Source organism: Notamacropus eugenii, chromosome 1, assembly GCF_028372415.1.
Source record: "Notamacropus eugenii isolate mMacEug1 chromosome 1, mMacEug1.pri_v2, whole genome shotgun sequence".
NCBI classification, from domain to species: Eukaryota; Metazoa; Chordata; class Mammalia; order Diprotodontia; family Macropodidae; genus Notamacropus; species Notamacropus eugenii.
In genome coordinates this window covers 313,378,933-313,396,758 of record NC_092872.1, presented here as the reverse complement: position 1 = coordinate 313,396,758, position 17,826 = coordinate 313,378,933, and the positions used below count along the sequence as shown (strand labels likewise).

The following is a 17,826-nucleotide window of genomic DNA, read 5'->3' as shown; positions in this document are numbered from 1 at the left end:
AGATCCTGAAAAAACACAGTATAATGTCTCAGGAAAGCAGCTCAGATCTTCCCTCCAAAAGTGTACAGAGCCTGGCCTTAATAGCAAGTCCAAAGTCAGGAAGTAGTCTGGAAGAATAGATAAACAAACAAAAAAATTCTACCATAAAAAGTTGTTATGGTGACAGGGACACCCAGAACCAAAGAATGACTCCAGAGTATCCACATGCAAGCTCCCTCAAAATTAGAATGGGCAAATAGGAGTCAATGAATCCATAAGACAACAAGAAAAGTTTAAGACAAATGACTAAAATATTAGAATCAAATTTAAAGTATCTCATAGCAAAATCAATTTACCTGTAAAACAGATAAAGGGAAAAACATTTAACAATTCATCAGAACAAAGTCTCAGCTCCAATTTCTAGCTCATTCTGAAGCCTAGGCAGGAATAACTGGGACAGAATCTCAGACCAAAGGAAAGCTTGCAGTGCCATACTTGGGAACCAGCAGACCAAAGCAAGAACCTAAACAACATATTTCAAGATATCTTTTTTTAAAAAGAAAGCTGTTCAGATCTTTTAGAAACAGGGAGTAGAGTGGAAATAGAAAAAATCCACCTGTCACCTCCTGCAAAAAAATTCCGCCCCCAAAAAACTTCTTTCAGGAACGTTATAAACAAAATCTAGAGCTCCTAGATCAAGGGAAAAATACTGCTAACAGCCAGAAGTACTGGAGAGCCAGTCAGATTCTAAGTACTGGAAACCACAATCTAGTTCATACAAAACTTAACAGCCACTACTGTAAAAGGTCAAAGAACCTGGAATATGATATTCTAGAAGGCAAAATATTTAGGCTTACAATCAAGAAAGCAAACTATTTAGACTCACCCAGCAAAAGTGAATGTAATCCTACAAGGGGAAAAATAGATATTTAAGGAAATAAAAGAATTCCTGGTTGAAAGAGCAGAGTTATGTAGAAACTTTGAAGTTCAAACACGAAAATTAAGAGAAACATAAAAAGGTAAATAGGAATAAACAATAAGAAAGTACTAAGGAAGGATAAACCATTTATATTCTTATATGAGGAGATGACACATGTGGCCCTTTTGAATGCTGTCATCATCAGTGGTCATAGGTGGGGTATGATTAGATGCAAGACCTGAGCATTGTTATGATATGTCTTGATGATCTAAAAAAGAAAAATGGAAAGAGAGAGTAAAAGAAAATACACTAGGAGAGGAAGAAAAAGGAAAGTTAGGGTACATTATCTCATATAATTGAGGAGGTAAAAATAGGCATCTTTATAAACCAAGAAATGTCTTTGGAGTTGCCAACATTAGACATACACTCATCTGAACTTGTCAAAGTTCCACTACACGCGAAGTTGGATAGAGAAATACATTTCACTTAAAAGGCAAGTAGAAGGAAAAGAGAAGAGACAAGAGGAATTTAGAGGGAGAGTTGATGAAGGCAGAAATTAGTCCTAGGCAAAACAAACTCTTAAGGATGTGTAAAAATATAACTCTTTTTGAGATGGGATTGGGGGAAAAGCTAAACCAGTAATGACATACAAATTTGATCAGTTGTTATTAGGGGAGCATAGAAAAAAAATTACCTGTCAGATCTGTGGATAAAGGGGAAGTTTATGATCAAACAAGAGGTAGAGAGGATCATGAACAGTAAAGTGAATAATTTTGATTACATGAAATTAAAAGTTTTTGCATAAACAAAAAACCAGTGTAGCCAAAGATGGGAAACTGGAAAAACAAAAAGTTACACCAAGTTTCTCTGATAAAGGCCTCATTTCTCAAATATATAGCTAACTGAGCCAAATGTATAAAAATAACAATTCCTTAACTGATAAATGCCCAAAGAATATGAATAAACCGTTTCAAGAAGAAGAAATCAAAGCTGATATTTATATGAAAAAAAATTCTCCAGATAACAAGTAATCAGCAAAATGCAAATTAAAACACCACTGAGGTACCACATTACACCTATCAGATTGACTACCATGTCAGAAAAACAACAAATGCTGGAGGAATGTGTAAAAAAGGTACACTAATAAACTACTAGTGGAGTTGTGAATTGATCCAACCATGCTGGAGAACAATTTGAAACTATACCCAAAGAACTATAAAACTTTGACCCAGAAATACCACCACCAGATCTATATACCACAGAGATTTAAGGGGGAAAAAAGGAAAATATACAAAAATACTAATAACAGGTCTTTTCATGGTGGCAAAGAATTGGAAATTGTGGGGATGCTCATCAGTTGAATAAGTTGTGAAATTCATGATGAAATACTATTGTGCTATAAGAAATGACAAAGGGTATGGTTTCAGAAAAACCTGGGAAGACTTAAACGAACTGATGTAAAGTGAAGTGAGCAGAACCAGATGAACATAGTACACAATGTTGAAAGAAATATCTTTTTCTCTTGAATTCATGTGTAGGTAATTGCTGATAAACAGTTAATCTCTTATAGGCCTAAAGGAAACAAACCTTGTCAAACAAATTCCATAGGTAAACTCAAAGTTACAGATTAAACTACATTTAGATGATTCACAAATAGATTGAAGAGAAGTATTTCATATTGCCAAAGAGTCAAGAACAGTTTAAATTATTTCCCTGGCTTCTCATCTAAGGAACATGTAAGACTCTTAATTAAATTTTCACATCCTGTGGGACAGATTTTGGTCAGGTGAGGTTAATATTAACCAAAATTTGCAGGAAGAGTGGCCCTGAGTCCCAAGTAATAAAAAGAAATTAAATTTTTCCTTAAGAACCGTAACAGCAATATTGCAAGAGTGATCAAAATGTAAAAAACTCAGATCACTACAATGATTCATGACAGTTCCAAATGATTCATGATAAAAAATGCTATCGACTTCTTGATAGAGATCTGAAAGACACTGAGTACAGAGTGAAGCACTTTTTTCATTGTCTTTATTTTTCTTGCAAAACAGTAAGTATAGGAATGTGTTTTGGATCACTTCAGATGTATAATGGATGTCTTATTCTCTTGTCTTCTCAATGGATGGGGGAGAGGTAGGAGGGAGAGAATTTGAAACTCAAAAAATAATTAATGTTAAAAAATATTTTAAGCTTGGAAAAAAAAGACCCCAAAAAGTGTATGGCAGTGTTGAAGGTGGATTTTTGAGAGAAAGTAACTATTTTTTTTCTGTATTTGCAATTTTTCTTTTTCTCTGTGTGGCCTGTTTGATGGGTATCATTTACAATACCTCAGCACTTCCCTTCCCCCTAATCAGGCTCCAAAAGAAAACTGAAGACTTGGGTAGTTCAGGAAGTTGTCCCCTTCTTTTTATCCAGTTTAATAAAATAGTCAGCCCTTAACAAATGTTTGTTAACTTTACTGATACAGAAGGTTCTATTTTTTTTAGTCTAGTATAATTAACTATGCTAGCAAAGACACTTCCTTTCCTTTGCAACAATTTAAAGCATCCTCTTTTTGTTTTTTACTAAGTTCCTTTATTTGCCCACATTCCTACCATATCTGAACTAAACTGCTTTCTAAGAAGCACATCTTTTCTTTTGTTAATCTGTCTGAGTCACTGTCCCTTTGAAAGAAAGAATACACACACACACACACACACACACACACACACGCACATATATTTTATGTGTTCATGTATATGTAGACTTGTGTATGTATGTATGAATATATGGGCATTTTTATGTATATTCATCTATATTACATATCTATATCATCTGCAGAATTGTGGCACCCAAATGTCCATCATCTATTAATGGTATGTGTCATACTCTTGAATGAATAAACTAGAGTTTACCTCTCCATATCCTCTGTTAGCTTATTTGGGCAGTAGCTTGTATGAACCCCTAAAATTTTCCACAACTGTTTTGGTGACCATGAAAGAACTGCTGGCTCAGACTCTCTCGTATTCTCATCTCCAATAACTTTCCAGTGCACCTGTGAAGGTAGATTCACCAATTTAGGAACTTCTAGAGAAGAGGAAATGGGAAAACTGATAAAGTAATCTAGAATTTTTGTGCTCTAAACTGAGAAAACGAAAGAGACAGGTTGGTGTTTTGTGGTTCTTTATTGTCTTGTCTTTCTTATCTCTTGCACCTGAGAAAACTTCATGTTTCAAGAGGAAAGCTTCTACTTTTGGGTGATTACCTGGGGAAGAAGACATAGGCTTTTTTAAACCTGGTAAACAGTTACCTTGTTTTCTGCAGGCAAACAAGTAAGAAATGTGTTAATCTGATTGTCTGTCATTTATAACTACTATATTGTCTGGATCACACTTGTGGTATAAATTCATAGTTACATTTATGGCACTAGAGTAGAGGGGAAGTAGGGAGGGAAGTTGGCAAGTCCCAGATGTGACATAACTCTCAAGTAGTCAGGAGGGAATCTCCACCACTAATGATATAAAGCAGATATAAGATTCAGGTACTGAAGAGTCAGTCTTCATTATGGTCAATCTGTTCCAGACTGCAGTATGCTTGAGAAGTATGTTCTCTGAGACATATTTTGTCTAATTAAGCAAAAAAAAAAAAAATCCCAGAAGGGCTGGTGTGTGTGTTTGTCTAAGCCTGTATTTGTTGAGCTCTGTTAACCTATCTACAATATAATACTTTTTATCATGAAGCTTTACAGATTCTAAAGCATAGAATAGAGGTTCAATTTCTAAACTGAATTAGTTTATTTGGGCAAGTCCTAAAGTACATGTATTTTACATCAAACAAAGTGCAAAAGAAATTAATGAAAAACCTGCGTCTGAAATTTTTTCACTGATGACTTTTCAACTAGCAGGAAGAGAGATGAGAGAGATATAGCAAATACAGGACAAAATGGAGTCATGTTCTCCCAAAAATCCACTTTCAACAGCAATGTAGTTGATAAATACAAGAACAAAAGTTTTCTTGGTAAGCTCTTCATTATATAATAATTGTATAATTATTCTTGAAAAATTTGATAGATAATTTGGCAAAAATTAAACTTAGTACAGCATTTTATACCATTCTAATTTAGTACTTTGGTGAATCTAGTCTCATTGACTAGGGTATCCCCTTCCAGTAGTACAGATTGCAACCCATCTAACATGCTTTCTTGTGCTGGGTAACTTATGTCCTCCTATAAGTCATCCAGAGGAGTCTACCTACTATGTTGTGGGCCCTTCTTTAGTTAATTGAAAATCACATGGATACCAAAGAAGCATGATGGCTGACCATCTGTTACTCTATCTTGAAACATGGCTCTACCTTCTTTTCTTGAGGTACTCTCTTTGATAGCATCTTTTATACTATACAGTTCTTTATAATATGATACGGTCTACTCTAATGCCCACCATTTGTCTCTCCATTACTCTTTGCCTATAACTTTAATTCTTCAGAAACTATGGTATTATTCTGAGATTCACAGATATATAATATACAATAACAACAATAAAAAGTTGTTTGCTAAGACAGACAACTTTGGAAGTTAAAAGAACTATAATCAATACAGTGACCATCCATATTTCCAGAGGACTAATGATGAAACATAGTATCCATTATAGAGATATAACTGAATTAGGGTATAAATGAGATATACGCATACACGTCTAAGTGGGCATACATGCATATTATAAAGCTATTAAGGAGGTGTATTTTACTTGACTCTGATGGGTTGAAAGGAAGAAAAAATAGATTTCTATTTTTTTATAAGGATAGAATACATTATAGTTGTGGAAAGTTGCATGTACTTTTAGAAGAAATCATAGTATTATTGGTTTTCCTTAATTATTTTACTTTGTTAAAAGAGACCCTTCACAAAGAGACCCTAACAAAGTGAGAGCAATTTGTATAAGTTTGTAAAAACAAAATAAAACTTTTTTAAAAATAATTTTTAAAAATTGGCCTTTGATTCTTGGAGAAGCTTGGTCTGCATCTTCTCTATTCAGTTATGAATCCTATTCATTGTCATCTGCAGTGTCTGTCACACATACACACATACATTGTTCGCCAGTTCACTAAGCTGTCCATCTAACTATTATAGACTAGACAACAGGAATTTTATTTCCATTTGATTTGTCCTTTATAGAGAGTCATGACAAAATCTTTTGAGTGATTTTTTTATCTCATTTAATAGCTTCTACAGTTTTCTAAGTCCTAATCAAATTGAGACAGTTTGTTTTTTTATATTTAGTTTGTTTATCTATAAAAAGGAGTATCTTGATGACTTCACCATCTGTTAGGGATCTATCTTCTATTAAGAGTCTGTACTGGGTATCCTCCATGATGGTGACAAACTAAGTTATACTGTGTTGAGAGTGACCATTTCCTATTTTATGCAATGCTTCTTTTTCTCCTCCTCACCAGCTGCTTCACCATCTCAGCCCTGAGCCTTATTACTGAGTGGTGCCTGCCTGTCCAGAATGCTATTTCAAAAGGGATCCAATCAATGCTTACTCCTATCAGTGCTAACTCTACTTTTAATTCCTGACTCTACTCTCTGATCTTCTTTTTCCTCAGTATCTTGTCCCCAAGCAAGTACCCTTTCTCCTCTGAAACTCCACTTTACAGCTCCAGTTTTATGTTATCTTCCCATTAGAATATTAGCTCCTTAAAGGAATGGGACTATCTTGCTTACTTTTATATGAACCTGTGACTAAGAGCTATAGCATGTGTAGCTGCCACATGCCAGTAAATCCATCTCAGCAGAAAGACTAAACCAGGTTGAGGGTAACCTACAGGCCTTAAACCTGTCAGTAAGTTAAGGGGATGTCTACTCCAAGAATGTGAAGAATGGGCAGATGAGAACAATTTGTGCCAACGGCTTTGGCAGCTAAAACAGGCACTGTGGAACAGCTATCACTTTTCTCCTCCACACTCCAAACTTCTCTCCTGCTGGCTAATCATAGTTCCTTCAACTATCCACATATGACATAGACTCAAGGACTTTAATGATCACTGGACCATTCATTTCATGGGGCTGGCTATCATGTTGCCTTGCTGATTTATTAAACTTGAAAAGTCCACTAAAACGCCAAGGTCATTTCAGAACAATTGCTATTTAACTATATTTCCCCCATCATGTATAGATCTCTTCGGCAAATGCTTGTCTGTCTACCTACTCTTCCCATTTTTTTAAGTGCTCTTTCTTCTTCCTCATACATGACATCCAGGATTGTCATATGAATTCACACTGTGTTGACTCCAGTATTATTGATGGAGAAAATAGTTTGTTATTGAAATCTTTTCAATTTTTAAATTTTTTTATTCTTCCAGTTTAATTTTTTAGTGTTCTTGTAATGATATAACTTAATTGTGCTTATTGCTATAATTAATGGGTTGATTTAGCTTAAGCTCTTCTTATATTCTTATTCTTTTTCCCTCTGCCCTGCTTCTTGTTGTTTTACCAGGTAACACTCGTCATTATCTTCCATTCTTTCCTCCAGAAGACTTTTACAAATGATTCACTATTCTAAATGTTGCCCTTGTCTCCCATTTCTCTGTCTGACAGAGTTTAAGAGTTTGCTGGCTGAGGCAATTTCTAGATTCTTTTGATCTCCTTATTATGGTAATTAATTTATATAGGTTGAACTTCCTTAAATAGTGATAATCTGGGTCAATATCTTTTCATCTGTTTTCCATTTCTCAGTGTCAAGAACTTATTTAAATAAATCAGATGGGATGCCTGCCATATTATCTCATTTTTATTCTTCTAATTTTGTATTGATTTTGATTCTTGCTCTAATAAGTTGAAAGTCTGTATACAAATAGCTCATTCAGAAATGTAACTCCTACATGAGTAAATTGTAAAGTTTCTAATATTATTTAGTATTGATCAGTACTTTAATATACATCAGTACTTCTCATTATATTCCTAAAGAAAGGGGTGTGTGTGTGTGTGTGTGTGCGTGCGCGTGCGTGTTCTGTTCTGTTAACCAGCCTGACTCAGGTCAGTAGTAATTTAGATTTGATACTGGAAGACAATGAGACATATGTAGGTCATTCAGCAGTTGACAGAAGGAGATTTACTTTTCCCTTATCCTCTGGAAAAGGATAATAATGAGAGGCATTGAAAATTCCTCAAGTTGATTCAAGTCAGTGAAGCTCCCATTGTGATCTAACCAGCCAACTCTTTGGGAGCCCCTCTAATTCCTGATGGCTACTTTTTTATCCACTTGAGGAGGAATTTATCTCAGCATTCTAAGCTCATAGTCCCCTGAGCTAATCAAGTCTCAAAGATGATCTAAGTATCTTTTAAGGAAAAAATTAGACTAACTTTCATGGGGAGAAAGGTTATGATACTGCTCCTACCACACCCCACAATCATCTTCTTCTCTGAGAAGCATGTAATTAATGAAAAGTACTCCATTGTGCTTCTCACTCACTAGCCACATTCAAGGCAACCCCAGTTACTGCAGAGAGAGGTTCTCATGATCACTCTTGCTACACAAAAGTAAGGTATCTGGGTAGTCTCAGAAGGAGTAATATTTTCCACCATATTTTTCACTGTCTTCTCTTTTGCTTGGCACTATAGTGAAGGTACCAAACATTAAAGAACAAATTGACTTATTTTGGAAGATTTTATCAGTTTCTTCACAGAATTTCTCTACATCCTCAAACTTTGCAGCAAATGTTAGCATATATCCTTTACTTTTAGAAAAGAAATCTTCATGATAATCTTTTTGCAAATGCTTATAATGAAGCACTATAATATGACATGAACTGATATTTCTTGTTTAGGCACAAACAAAATAAAGCTAGTTTTACTAACTCCCTTATTTGCCTCTCCAAAGAGAACCTTCTATCTAGCTACAACTTCCTTTTTAAAAATTTTACTTTATTTTCAGTTCCAAATTCTCTTCTTCCAACCTTCCCCATCCTGACTTACCAATTGAGAAGGCAAGAAAAACAAAATCCATTACAAATAAGCAAAATTAAAGCAAAACAAATTGCCGAGTTAGCTATGTCAGAAAAAAAAAGATGGAAATACTCTTCAGTCTATACTCTGAATCCATCAACTCTCCTAGATAAATAACATATTTCATCATTAGTCCTTTGGATTTGTGGTCATTATGTTTATCAGAGTTACTAAGTCTTTCAAATTTAAACTTTATAGTATGGTTGTTATTGTATAAATTGTTCTTTTGGCTCTTCACATTAACTTTGCATCAGTTCATACAGATCTTCCCAGGTTTTAATAGAAATTACTAAATTCCCTTCATCATTTCTTACAGCCCAGTAGTAATATCCCATCACCTTTATATAACTGTAAACTATTTTCCAGCTGCTGAACACAGCCTCAGGTTCCAGTTCTTTGCTGCCACAAAAAGTAGCTACACTTTCCTTATCAATGAAGATCCAGTTTTATTTACAGGGACATTTTTACATGACTCAGTTCCTCCAGTTTCATAGAAACCTATTGGGAGACAGAGATCTCACATTCAGAATACCAATTTTTAAATTAATATTTATAGTCTAAAAACTGGTTCTTAAAACACTCTATCCCCTTTTCCACAACTACCACTCTCACTGTAGAACTGTAAGGATGCTGCAAAAGGTTGAAGTTCATTTTTATATTTTCTTGGAAAATTTAGGTTGCATTTAAAAAATTTTTCATCATTTTGTGGCCAGCCTTTTGTCGGTGAGCCTCTTTGTGTTTAAGTAAACTGGTCATTAAATCTCAGACATCATCTATTGCCAAAAGTATACATTATAACTATCTACCACTGTAAAAGCAAGGACCCCAACATACATAGGAAGGCCTGCTGTACAGGTTCTTTGATCTGCTTTTGTAAAAGGAAAGCAACTTTTGAGGGGTCAACAATCACTTTAATGAAGCACATATATCAGTCACTTAATTCAGGGGGAAAAAATTAACACTCTGAACTTCAGAGAAAATGCAAAGAAATAATAGTCCACGGATAGGGCTTCCAACTGTCTGACTGTAAGCAATACATACATCACAGATCTACAGACAGATGCAACTATCTAACCAGACATGCATAATTACCAGAGAGAGCAGCACTGACATGTGGGTTTTCAAAACCATGGGGCTCCTTAGCAGCTGCCTACGGGCTTGTCTGGCCAAACAAACACTTCCAATGAGTAAGCTCCAAAGTAAAACCTCACCTCAGAGTATTTATACACTTTTCAGAGCCAGAGGTCATCACGACCTTGAGAACCAGTGCCTCACTAGAAAATTATCAAAAGGTGTGGGTGTCCCCTAATTAAGCTTCCCTTAATGGGCAAGCCTGTTAATGGGTGGAGAAGATCTTTAACTCTCATTAACATTACAACCACATATATTCCAGATATATAGACTATAAAAATATAGACAGTCACACTATAAAAAACTAATAGAAAAAGATCATAGCTTTTATAACTATAAGAAGGGAAAGAATTCATAACCAGACAGGATAGAGAGATTAAAAAGATGATACAGAATTCCAATTATGAACTTTTTTATTCTGCACAAACTTGATGCAGCTAGAATTAAACCATAAGAAACAAGAAAAATATTTTGTGTCATATCTGACAAAAGTTTGATCTGCAAAATCTGTTGACATAAATTTAAGAGCCATTCTCCAATAGAAATGTGAACAATAGGTGTAAACAAACCCTTGTTCCAAAGAATGTGCACTATCAGTAATTGCCTGAAAAATTGTTCAAAAATCACTAATAATCAGAGAAGTGCAAATTAATACAATTTTGAAGTATTATCATATCCACAAAATTGACAAAAATGAGGAGAAATGTGAAAATTGAATGTTGGAGGAACTATGGGAAGAAAGGTATGCTAAATTTACTGGTGGCAGAGCTTCTGTTGATCTAGTCATTCAGAAAAACAAGGTGGAATTATTCAAGAAAAATTAACAAATTGTTCATAATTTTAACCCAGAAATCTCATTGATGGCCTCCAGGTTATTAACAAAAATAAGAGACTCACCTAAACAAAGATGTTCAAATGAGATTTGCTTATGATTTTTAAAGTTAGAAACCAATTATATGTTTAATGACTGAGGAATGACTGGGAAAACTGTAGCATATGAAAGTGACAGAATGTTATATTGTAAGAATTGATAAATGTGAATAGGAAAACATTAGATTATAGATCTGATGATTACTTATAGGAAAGAGCTGGTTGGAGTAGAAAAGACAGAGAAAACCAGGTATTATCTAGCATGCAATCTTGGAAGAGTAGATTTCATGAGATTCCAGAGAAAGATAGTAAGAGCTCATGGATTAAAATTCTGCAATGTATTTCAGCCTGTGAAGAATGGGAAATTCTCAGGAATGAAATACTGCACATACAAAGAAAAATAGTTCTGATGAGGAAAAGAGGAAGTTGTTCAAAGGGATCCACGTGGAAAGATTCACAGGAAACTTGCCATTCTAGTTAGATTTTTATTAAGACATCTACAAAAATTGCAACAAAAGCCAATTAAAAGAGAAAGAATGTAGTGTGATGAATGCTAACGCTAAAAATAATGTGAAAGTGGTAAGAAAAACTAATGTCAATAAAAAGGGCCTCAAAAATCTATACTGAAGAAAATTATATCAAAGAAAGGCGCTACTTGGAGTATAAGTATACCTGGCTTCAGATAGAATACAAGGGTGCTTAATTCTTTTTTGTTTGTTTTCTCTGCTAAAGATGATGAATGACCTTTGGTCTGAAAAGTCCAAAGTGACAGAGGGTGAACTAAAAAGATGGAGAGTACCCAGCTACCCTTGATGAATTTGCATCTTTGGGCCATATGAACAAATTAGCAGATGAGATTGCTAAGCAAGTCCATGATCTTTGAAAAATCATGGAGAACAGAAAATGCTCTAAGATTGGCAGAAAAAAAAATCTAAATTTTCAGAACAAAGGAAGAGCATAGAATCTGCAAACTGTAGTTCAGTGAGCTTGACATAAATTCCTAACAGAATCCTACACAATATTATTAAAGAACTAGTTATCAAACATCTGGATATCAGTCATCACAAAGAGCCAGCATGACTTCATCAGGAACAAGTCATGCCAGATAAATCTTTTTTCCTGTTGCTTCCACCTATAAAATTCTGTGATGCTATAACTTCATGCAGAGTGAAAGTAACCAGAGCCAAAATATGTACAAAATAACTACAATAACTGTTATAAAGACAACGTTGGATGGTAACAAAACTCACATCAAAGATGGTATTGATGGCTAAGTATTAAATTTAAAGAAATTACAAAATAACATGTCAATCATAATCTCTTTGTTAAAATGTTTTGCTCAAGTTTGGGGAGGGGATATTTTGGGTACAGTGACTACTGCATCAGAATAATGTATCAATAAAGAAATTTAAAAAAAAAAACACTCACAAGTCATCCTTTTAAAATCCATTCAAGCATTTTTCCAGAAATCAAAGTACAACTTACTGGTGTGTAGTTTATTTTTGGTTTGTTATGTTTCTGTTAAACGATTACAGTCTTATGACAGCCCATTCTCCATGACTCTTCAGAGAATCCTGGCAATGATTAAAGGATCATATCAAGAATCTCTTAAGGACCCCATGATATACTTTGTCAGGATCAAGTGACTTGAATTATTTAAAGTTAGACTTAGCAATTCTTGTGTTTGGGTTTCAATTTTCTCTTCACATTTGTTTTCAAATATGAACTCTTAATTTTCTTGTTTCTTCTGAAAGAATGTAAATTTCTTCAAGTTAAAGACTATTTCTTTTCTTCTTTATATCCCCTGAGCCTAGCACATTGCCTATCTATAGTAGTCACTTAATAAATACCCATTGATTAATTGATTTAGATATCCTTTCTAACCTGGGGATCATTCTGCTTAACACAGAAGACAGTAAGAAAATGAAGTCATTTGCTACTATTATCCCATCTATCCCAAACTTTAGATCTATCCTTTCTTTCTTCTTCTTGTTCCCAAAACTGTTTTTATTGCCTTTAGTATTTTTCGCAGGTGTTGGCTTATACTTTGTTTTAATCTTCCTGACACTATTGTTGTAAGTCAGGGCTACTCTTTTGTATTCATCATTAACTGCATGTCTTCATTTCCATATTTTGAACATAACCTTTAAAAATTTGAGTTATTTGGAATGCTCTCTATGTAGTCACATTGGTCTCTTGAAGTAAGGAAACAAACATTTAGTAAATACCAACTACGTAGCAGGCACTTGCTAAGTGCTTTACAAATATTGTCTCTTTTGATCCTCAAAGCAAGCCTGGGAATCTCCATCTTACAGCTGAAGAAATTGGGGTGTCTACCTCAGTTAAATGACCTTTCCCAGCATCACAAAAGCTTAATAAGGGGCTGAGGCTAGATTTGAATCCAGGTCTTCTTGACTCCTCTCCCTTCATCATCAGAATCATTTGCAATTGACTTGGCAAAATTTCTTTCTGAAGCATGAACTATATCACTCTTAAGCTGACTTCTCTTTTAGAGTCTTAGATTCTAGGATCATTCCATCTTTTTGTTTGAATTTTTGAAATCTACTATTGTAATGCCTAGGGGACATATCAGATTATGCACAGCATTTTCTTTCTCATTTATCATGCAATCTAAAATGATATGATCACTTTTTCCTAAAGTTCTTTTTGTTTACACTTCATCAAATAGTTCCTCCATATTGGGGAAAATCAGGTCTAAAAAATAGGAGTTTCTCTTGTATTTACTCTATCTTATGATAAAATTATTAGTAACAGACTTATTAAATCACTTGAGTTTGTTATAACAATACATTACTACCTTCAAGAAACTCAACATTTTCTTCCATATGACTTAGGCACTCCTAATCCTACAATGACTTCTTTTACTGTTGCCCTTTTATCTATTTCTCTCCCATGCAAACTCTTCATTCCAAACAAAATGGACCTCACAGTGTTTCTCTGCATGACTGCTTCTAACCCTTTGCTCATGCTTCTTCTTCCCTTTAAAATCACACCCTGGAGAACAATTTGGAACTATGCCCAACGGGCTATAAAACTCTGTATACCCTTTGATCCAGCAATACCACTACTAGGTCTGTATCCCAAAGAGATCATAAAAAAGGGAAAAGAACCTACATATAAAAAAATATTTATAGCAGCATTTGTTGTGGTGGTGAAGAATTGGAAATTGAGGGAATGCCTATCAGTTGGGAAATGGCTGAACAAGTTGTGGTACATGAATGTAATGGAATGCTATTGTTCCATAAGAAATGGGGAACAGACAGACTTTGGAAAAACCTGGAAAGACTTGCATGAACTGATGCTGAGTGAAGTGAGCATTATCAGAAGACTGTACACGGTAACACCAACATTGTACAATGACTGACTTTGTTAAGACAGCTCTTTTGAGCAATGAAATGATCTAAGACAATTTGAAAAGACCTGTGATGGAAAATGCTATCCACATCCAGAGAAAGAACTGTGGAGTCTGAATGCAGATCAAGGCATACTATTTTGTCTTTCTTTTGTTGTTTTTTTTGTTTTTTCTTTCTCATGGTTTTTCACTTTTGTTCTGATTCTTCTTTCATAATATGACTAATGTGGACATATGTTTAATATGATCATACATGTATAGCATATATCAGATTGCATGCCTTCTTGGGGGTAGCAAGGGAAAGGGGAAAAATTCAGAAGTCAAAATCTTATAAAAGTGAGTGTTAAAAACGAAAAATAAGTAAATAAATGTCTTTTGAAAAATTATACCCTGAATACTCCACCCCCATTTCAGCCTAATAAATTTCTACCTATTCTTCAAAAAGTCTAGTTCAAATACCATATTTTCCATGAAGCTTTAAATGTAATAGCTTCTATATTATATTCACTTGATCAATACAATAGAATCTCAGGAATTATTTTTTGATTAATTAATATTTGACAAAGACCTGTATTTTAAAAAGAGATGAGCACTTGTTCAAGTGTTTGCAAAGTATTCAAGACCACACAAGAATTGGCAAAGAATCAAATTCACTGAAGTATTTTCAATAAATCATGATACTCTCTACACAAAATAGTATATTTTCTGGATCAGTCTGAATTATTGCTTAACATTTTTATTGATGGTAAGACACTAGAATAAAGACGACAATGATTATATTTACAATTTAGAAACAAGTTGGAGGTGAGTGGACATTATCAGTGCCTTACATGGTAAGATAGAATTCAAAGCAGTAAATTGGGAAATTGGTAAGAAACATGTATAAGTACACATAAGGAAGAAATTATAATATGAAAATACAAAGGGCTAGAAGCTATGCATCCCGTCAACTATTCCTCATGTCTTTATCTGTAAAATTCAAATAATACCACGACTCCCCTTCATCACCACTTGTAAGGAAAAAATTCAGTAAGCTATAGAAACGTATTGAATGCAAATTAACTTGTTGAGAGGGATATACAGCTTTCCTAATATATTTGGCAAAACAGTATGGAGCATATGTCCTTTATCTTCTGTTGTAATAGTCAGATATCATAGCAGATTTCATTTGTCACTCCAACTCCCTTTTATCCTTAAAAGTTAACCTATGAATAAGAAAACTCTAAGAGGATATTTCATTATATAAATACCAATTAATAGCACAATTCTAAATAAACAATGTAGCTTTCATTCATTCAATAAATATTTATTGACTGCTTACCATTTTACAGAGCAAGGTACTGTGTTAAACTCTGGAGGAGATAGCTTATTCAGCTCTGGCATCAATGTATGTAAGATGGACTGGAGGGAGCACAGAGAAAGCTTTTGTAATATCTTAGGTAAAAGGAAATGGATGACTGACTAAGGACTGTGGTAGTGGAAAAAACAAGATGAAATTAGATTTAAGAAATAATTTAATGGTAAAATAAGCAGAACAATTCTAGAATATATAAATAACAACACATAGGAATTTCAAAACAATCTTCCTTTTATACCTTATACTAATAAGGCTTTAACTAGAGTACCATCTCCAAGTCTGAGCACTATTGCCAAAAGAAGATATTGTAGAACTTGGAAAGTGTTCTGAAAAGATCCCAAGGATTATTTAAAAATCAGAACGTATATCTGAACAAGGACCTATTCAGTCCATTGAAGAAAAAAGAAGGTTAATGGTGATATTCTAAAGATCTTCAGGTATATGAAGAATTTTCACAACAGGGGTAATTACCAGTTGTTTTATTCACTCCTGAATCCAGCACAAGATGACTAAAATGTAGAATAAGTTATTCTTGTTACGTGTAACAATGAGGAATACTGAAGAAATGGTTGGGTTAACATAAGAGATTATGAATTTTTTTTTGAAACTCATAAAAATCAGACCTGAAAAATACCTTAGAAATCATTAAAACTAGTTACCTGAGTTTTACAGTTTTGCATACAGGCAGTTAGTGGCAGAATCATAATTAGAACGCAGGCCTCCTAACAGTCTTTGTTGTTTATGTTACATCATTCTACCTCTATCTTGGCATCTTAACCAAGTGAGATGACCAAAAGTGAGGGGCTAAATTAAACATTGTTTGAAGTTCCAGTCCACAATTTTCTGTGATTAGCAATGTGTCTGATAATGATCTTGTTTTTTGTCCCACCCTTACTTCTACTTTTCATGTTTGCCCTTTTTATTTTTCTCAAACACAAACTGTTTCATTCTTAAGTTTGTAGCCTTCCCTTCCCACTGAGCTGGAGTCTCTTCAGACTTGATTCTCATTGTCATAAAAATCCTAACCAGAGTGACAAATTATATGTCTAATTTTTATGGAAAACGCTGATAGGAACGTTTTACTATAGACATTCTATTCCTAAGACAGTTACTATCGAAGCAGAGCAGTTGCCCTTCATTTTTGGATTTTTTAAAGTGTACCTGGCAAATAGTCTTCATCTAGTTTCTCTTTTGTTTCAGACCTGTTTGTGGAATCAGAGGGAAAACGCTCATAATTAACCTGCCAGGTAGCAAGAAAGGGTCCCAGGTAAGCATCATTGATGTCAATATTGTTTCAACAATCACAGCTCATTCACAGATCTGAAATGAGCTGTGCATCCCACCTTAAAAATCACCAAAGATTGGTTTTAGTGTATGGTTACTAACTTTATGAAGACACACATCATGTAGCTAAAAGTAGGATGAAACATTCTCCCTCCCTCAGATACTTATTCCTGTGGTACCTGGGGCAAGTCACTGAACTTCTATGTGACTCAGTTTCCTCAGTTGTAATAATAGGGATTATAAAACAACCTACTTCCCAGGGTTATTGCGAGGCTTAAATGAAGTACTATATGTAATACGCTTAAGCACATTGCCTAGCATATAATAGGTACTTAATAAATCCTTCTTCCACTCAAAGTTTTAAAAATGAATGTTGAAAATATTTTTTGCATGTAACTGGGGAAAAATAAAATACTAAATAAATAAATGATAATAGCTAAAAAAGGACAAACAATAAAAAAAAATAAATCCTTCTTCCCTTCCCCATCACCCCCTTCCTGTTCATATATTATTCCAGGCCTTCTCCTCCTTGAAAAAGTTCTGTAGGTACTAAACAGAGCATAAAATATTTTATTCCTGTCTTTTTAGAAGGATGAGATAGGAAATAGAAAGCTCAACAATGGGACATATAAGATGGTAGCTTCTTAATGCCCAAATCTGTGTGTATGACTAGTAATTCTTTATGCTGGTGCAAAGTGAAAGAATTTTTAAAATGAGACTGTATTTACTTTTTGTGCTTCAATGGCAAGAGCCAGTAAAACTGTGTCAGGCTTTGTTTCCTGCTTTATTTATCCTAGTTTTGAGGCATTGGCAATTCCAGTTAGTAACATTTAGAGCAGAAAGACTGCTTAAGAACATTTGCCTTCATCTATAATTTATTTTCATTTGAAATTTCTCTTAAATCTTTTTAAAATGCCATTGCCTCTTTTTAC

At 34.2% G+C, this 17,826-nt stretch overlaps 1 protein-coding gene across 10 annotated transcripts in view; it reads left to right on the top strand.

The window, feature by feature from the left end:
* The window catches only part of GPHN (gephyrin), a 749,523-nt gene that overhangs the window by 440,501 nt on the left and 291,196 nt on the right, over window positions 1–17,826 (top strand). For all 10 annotated transcript variants that reach the window (XM_072629565.1, XM_072629558.1, XM_072629556.1 and 7 more), the window contains one exon: window positions 16,811–16,877. In XM_072629565.1, coding sequence (XP_072485666.1) covers window positions 16,811–16,877 — 67 coding nt within the window. The remainder of the gene's footprint in view (window positions 1–16,810; window positions 16,878–17,826) is intronic.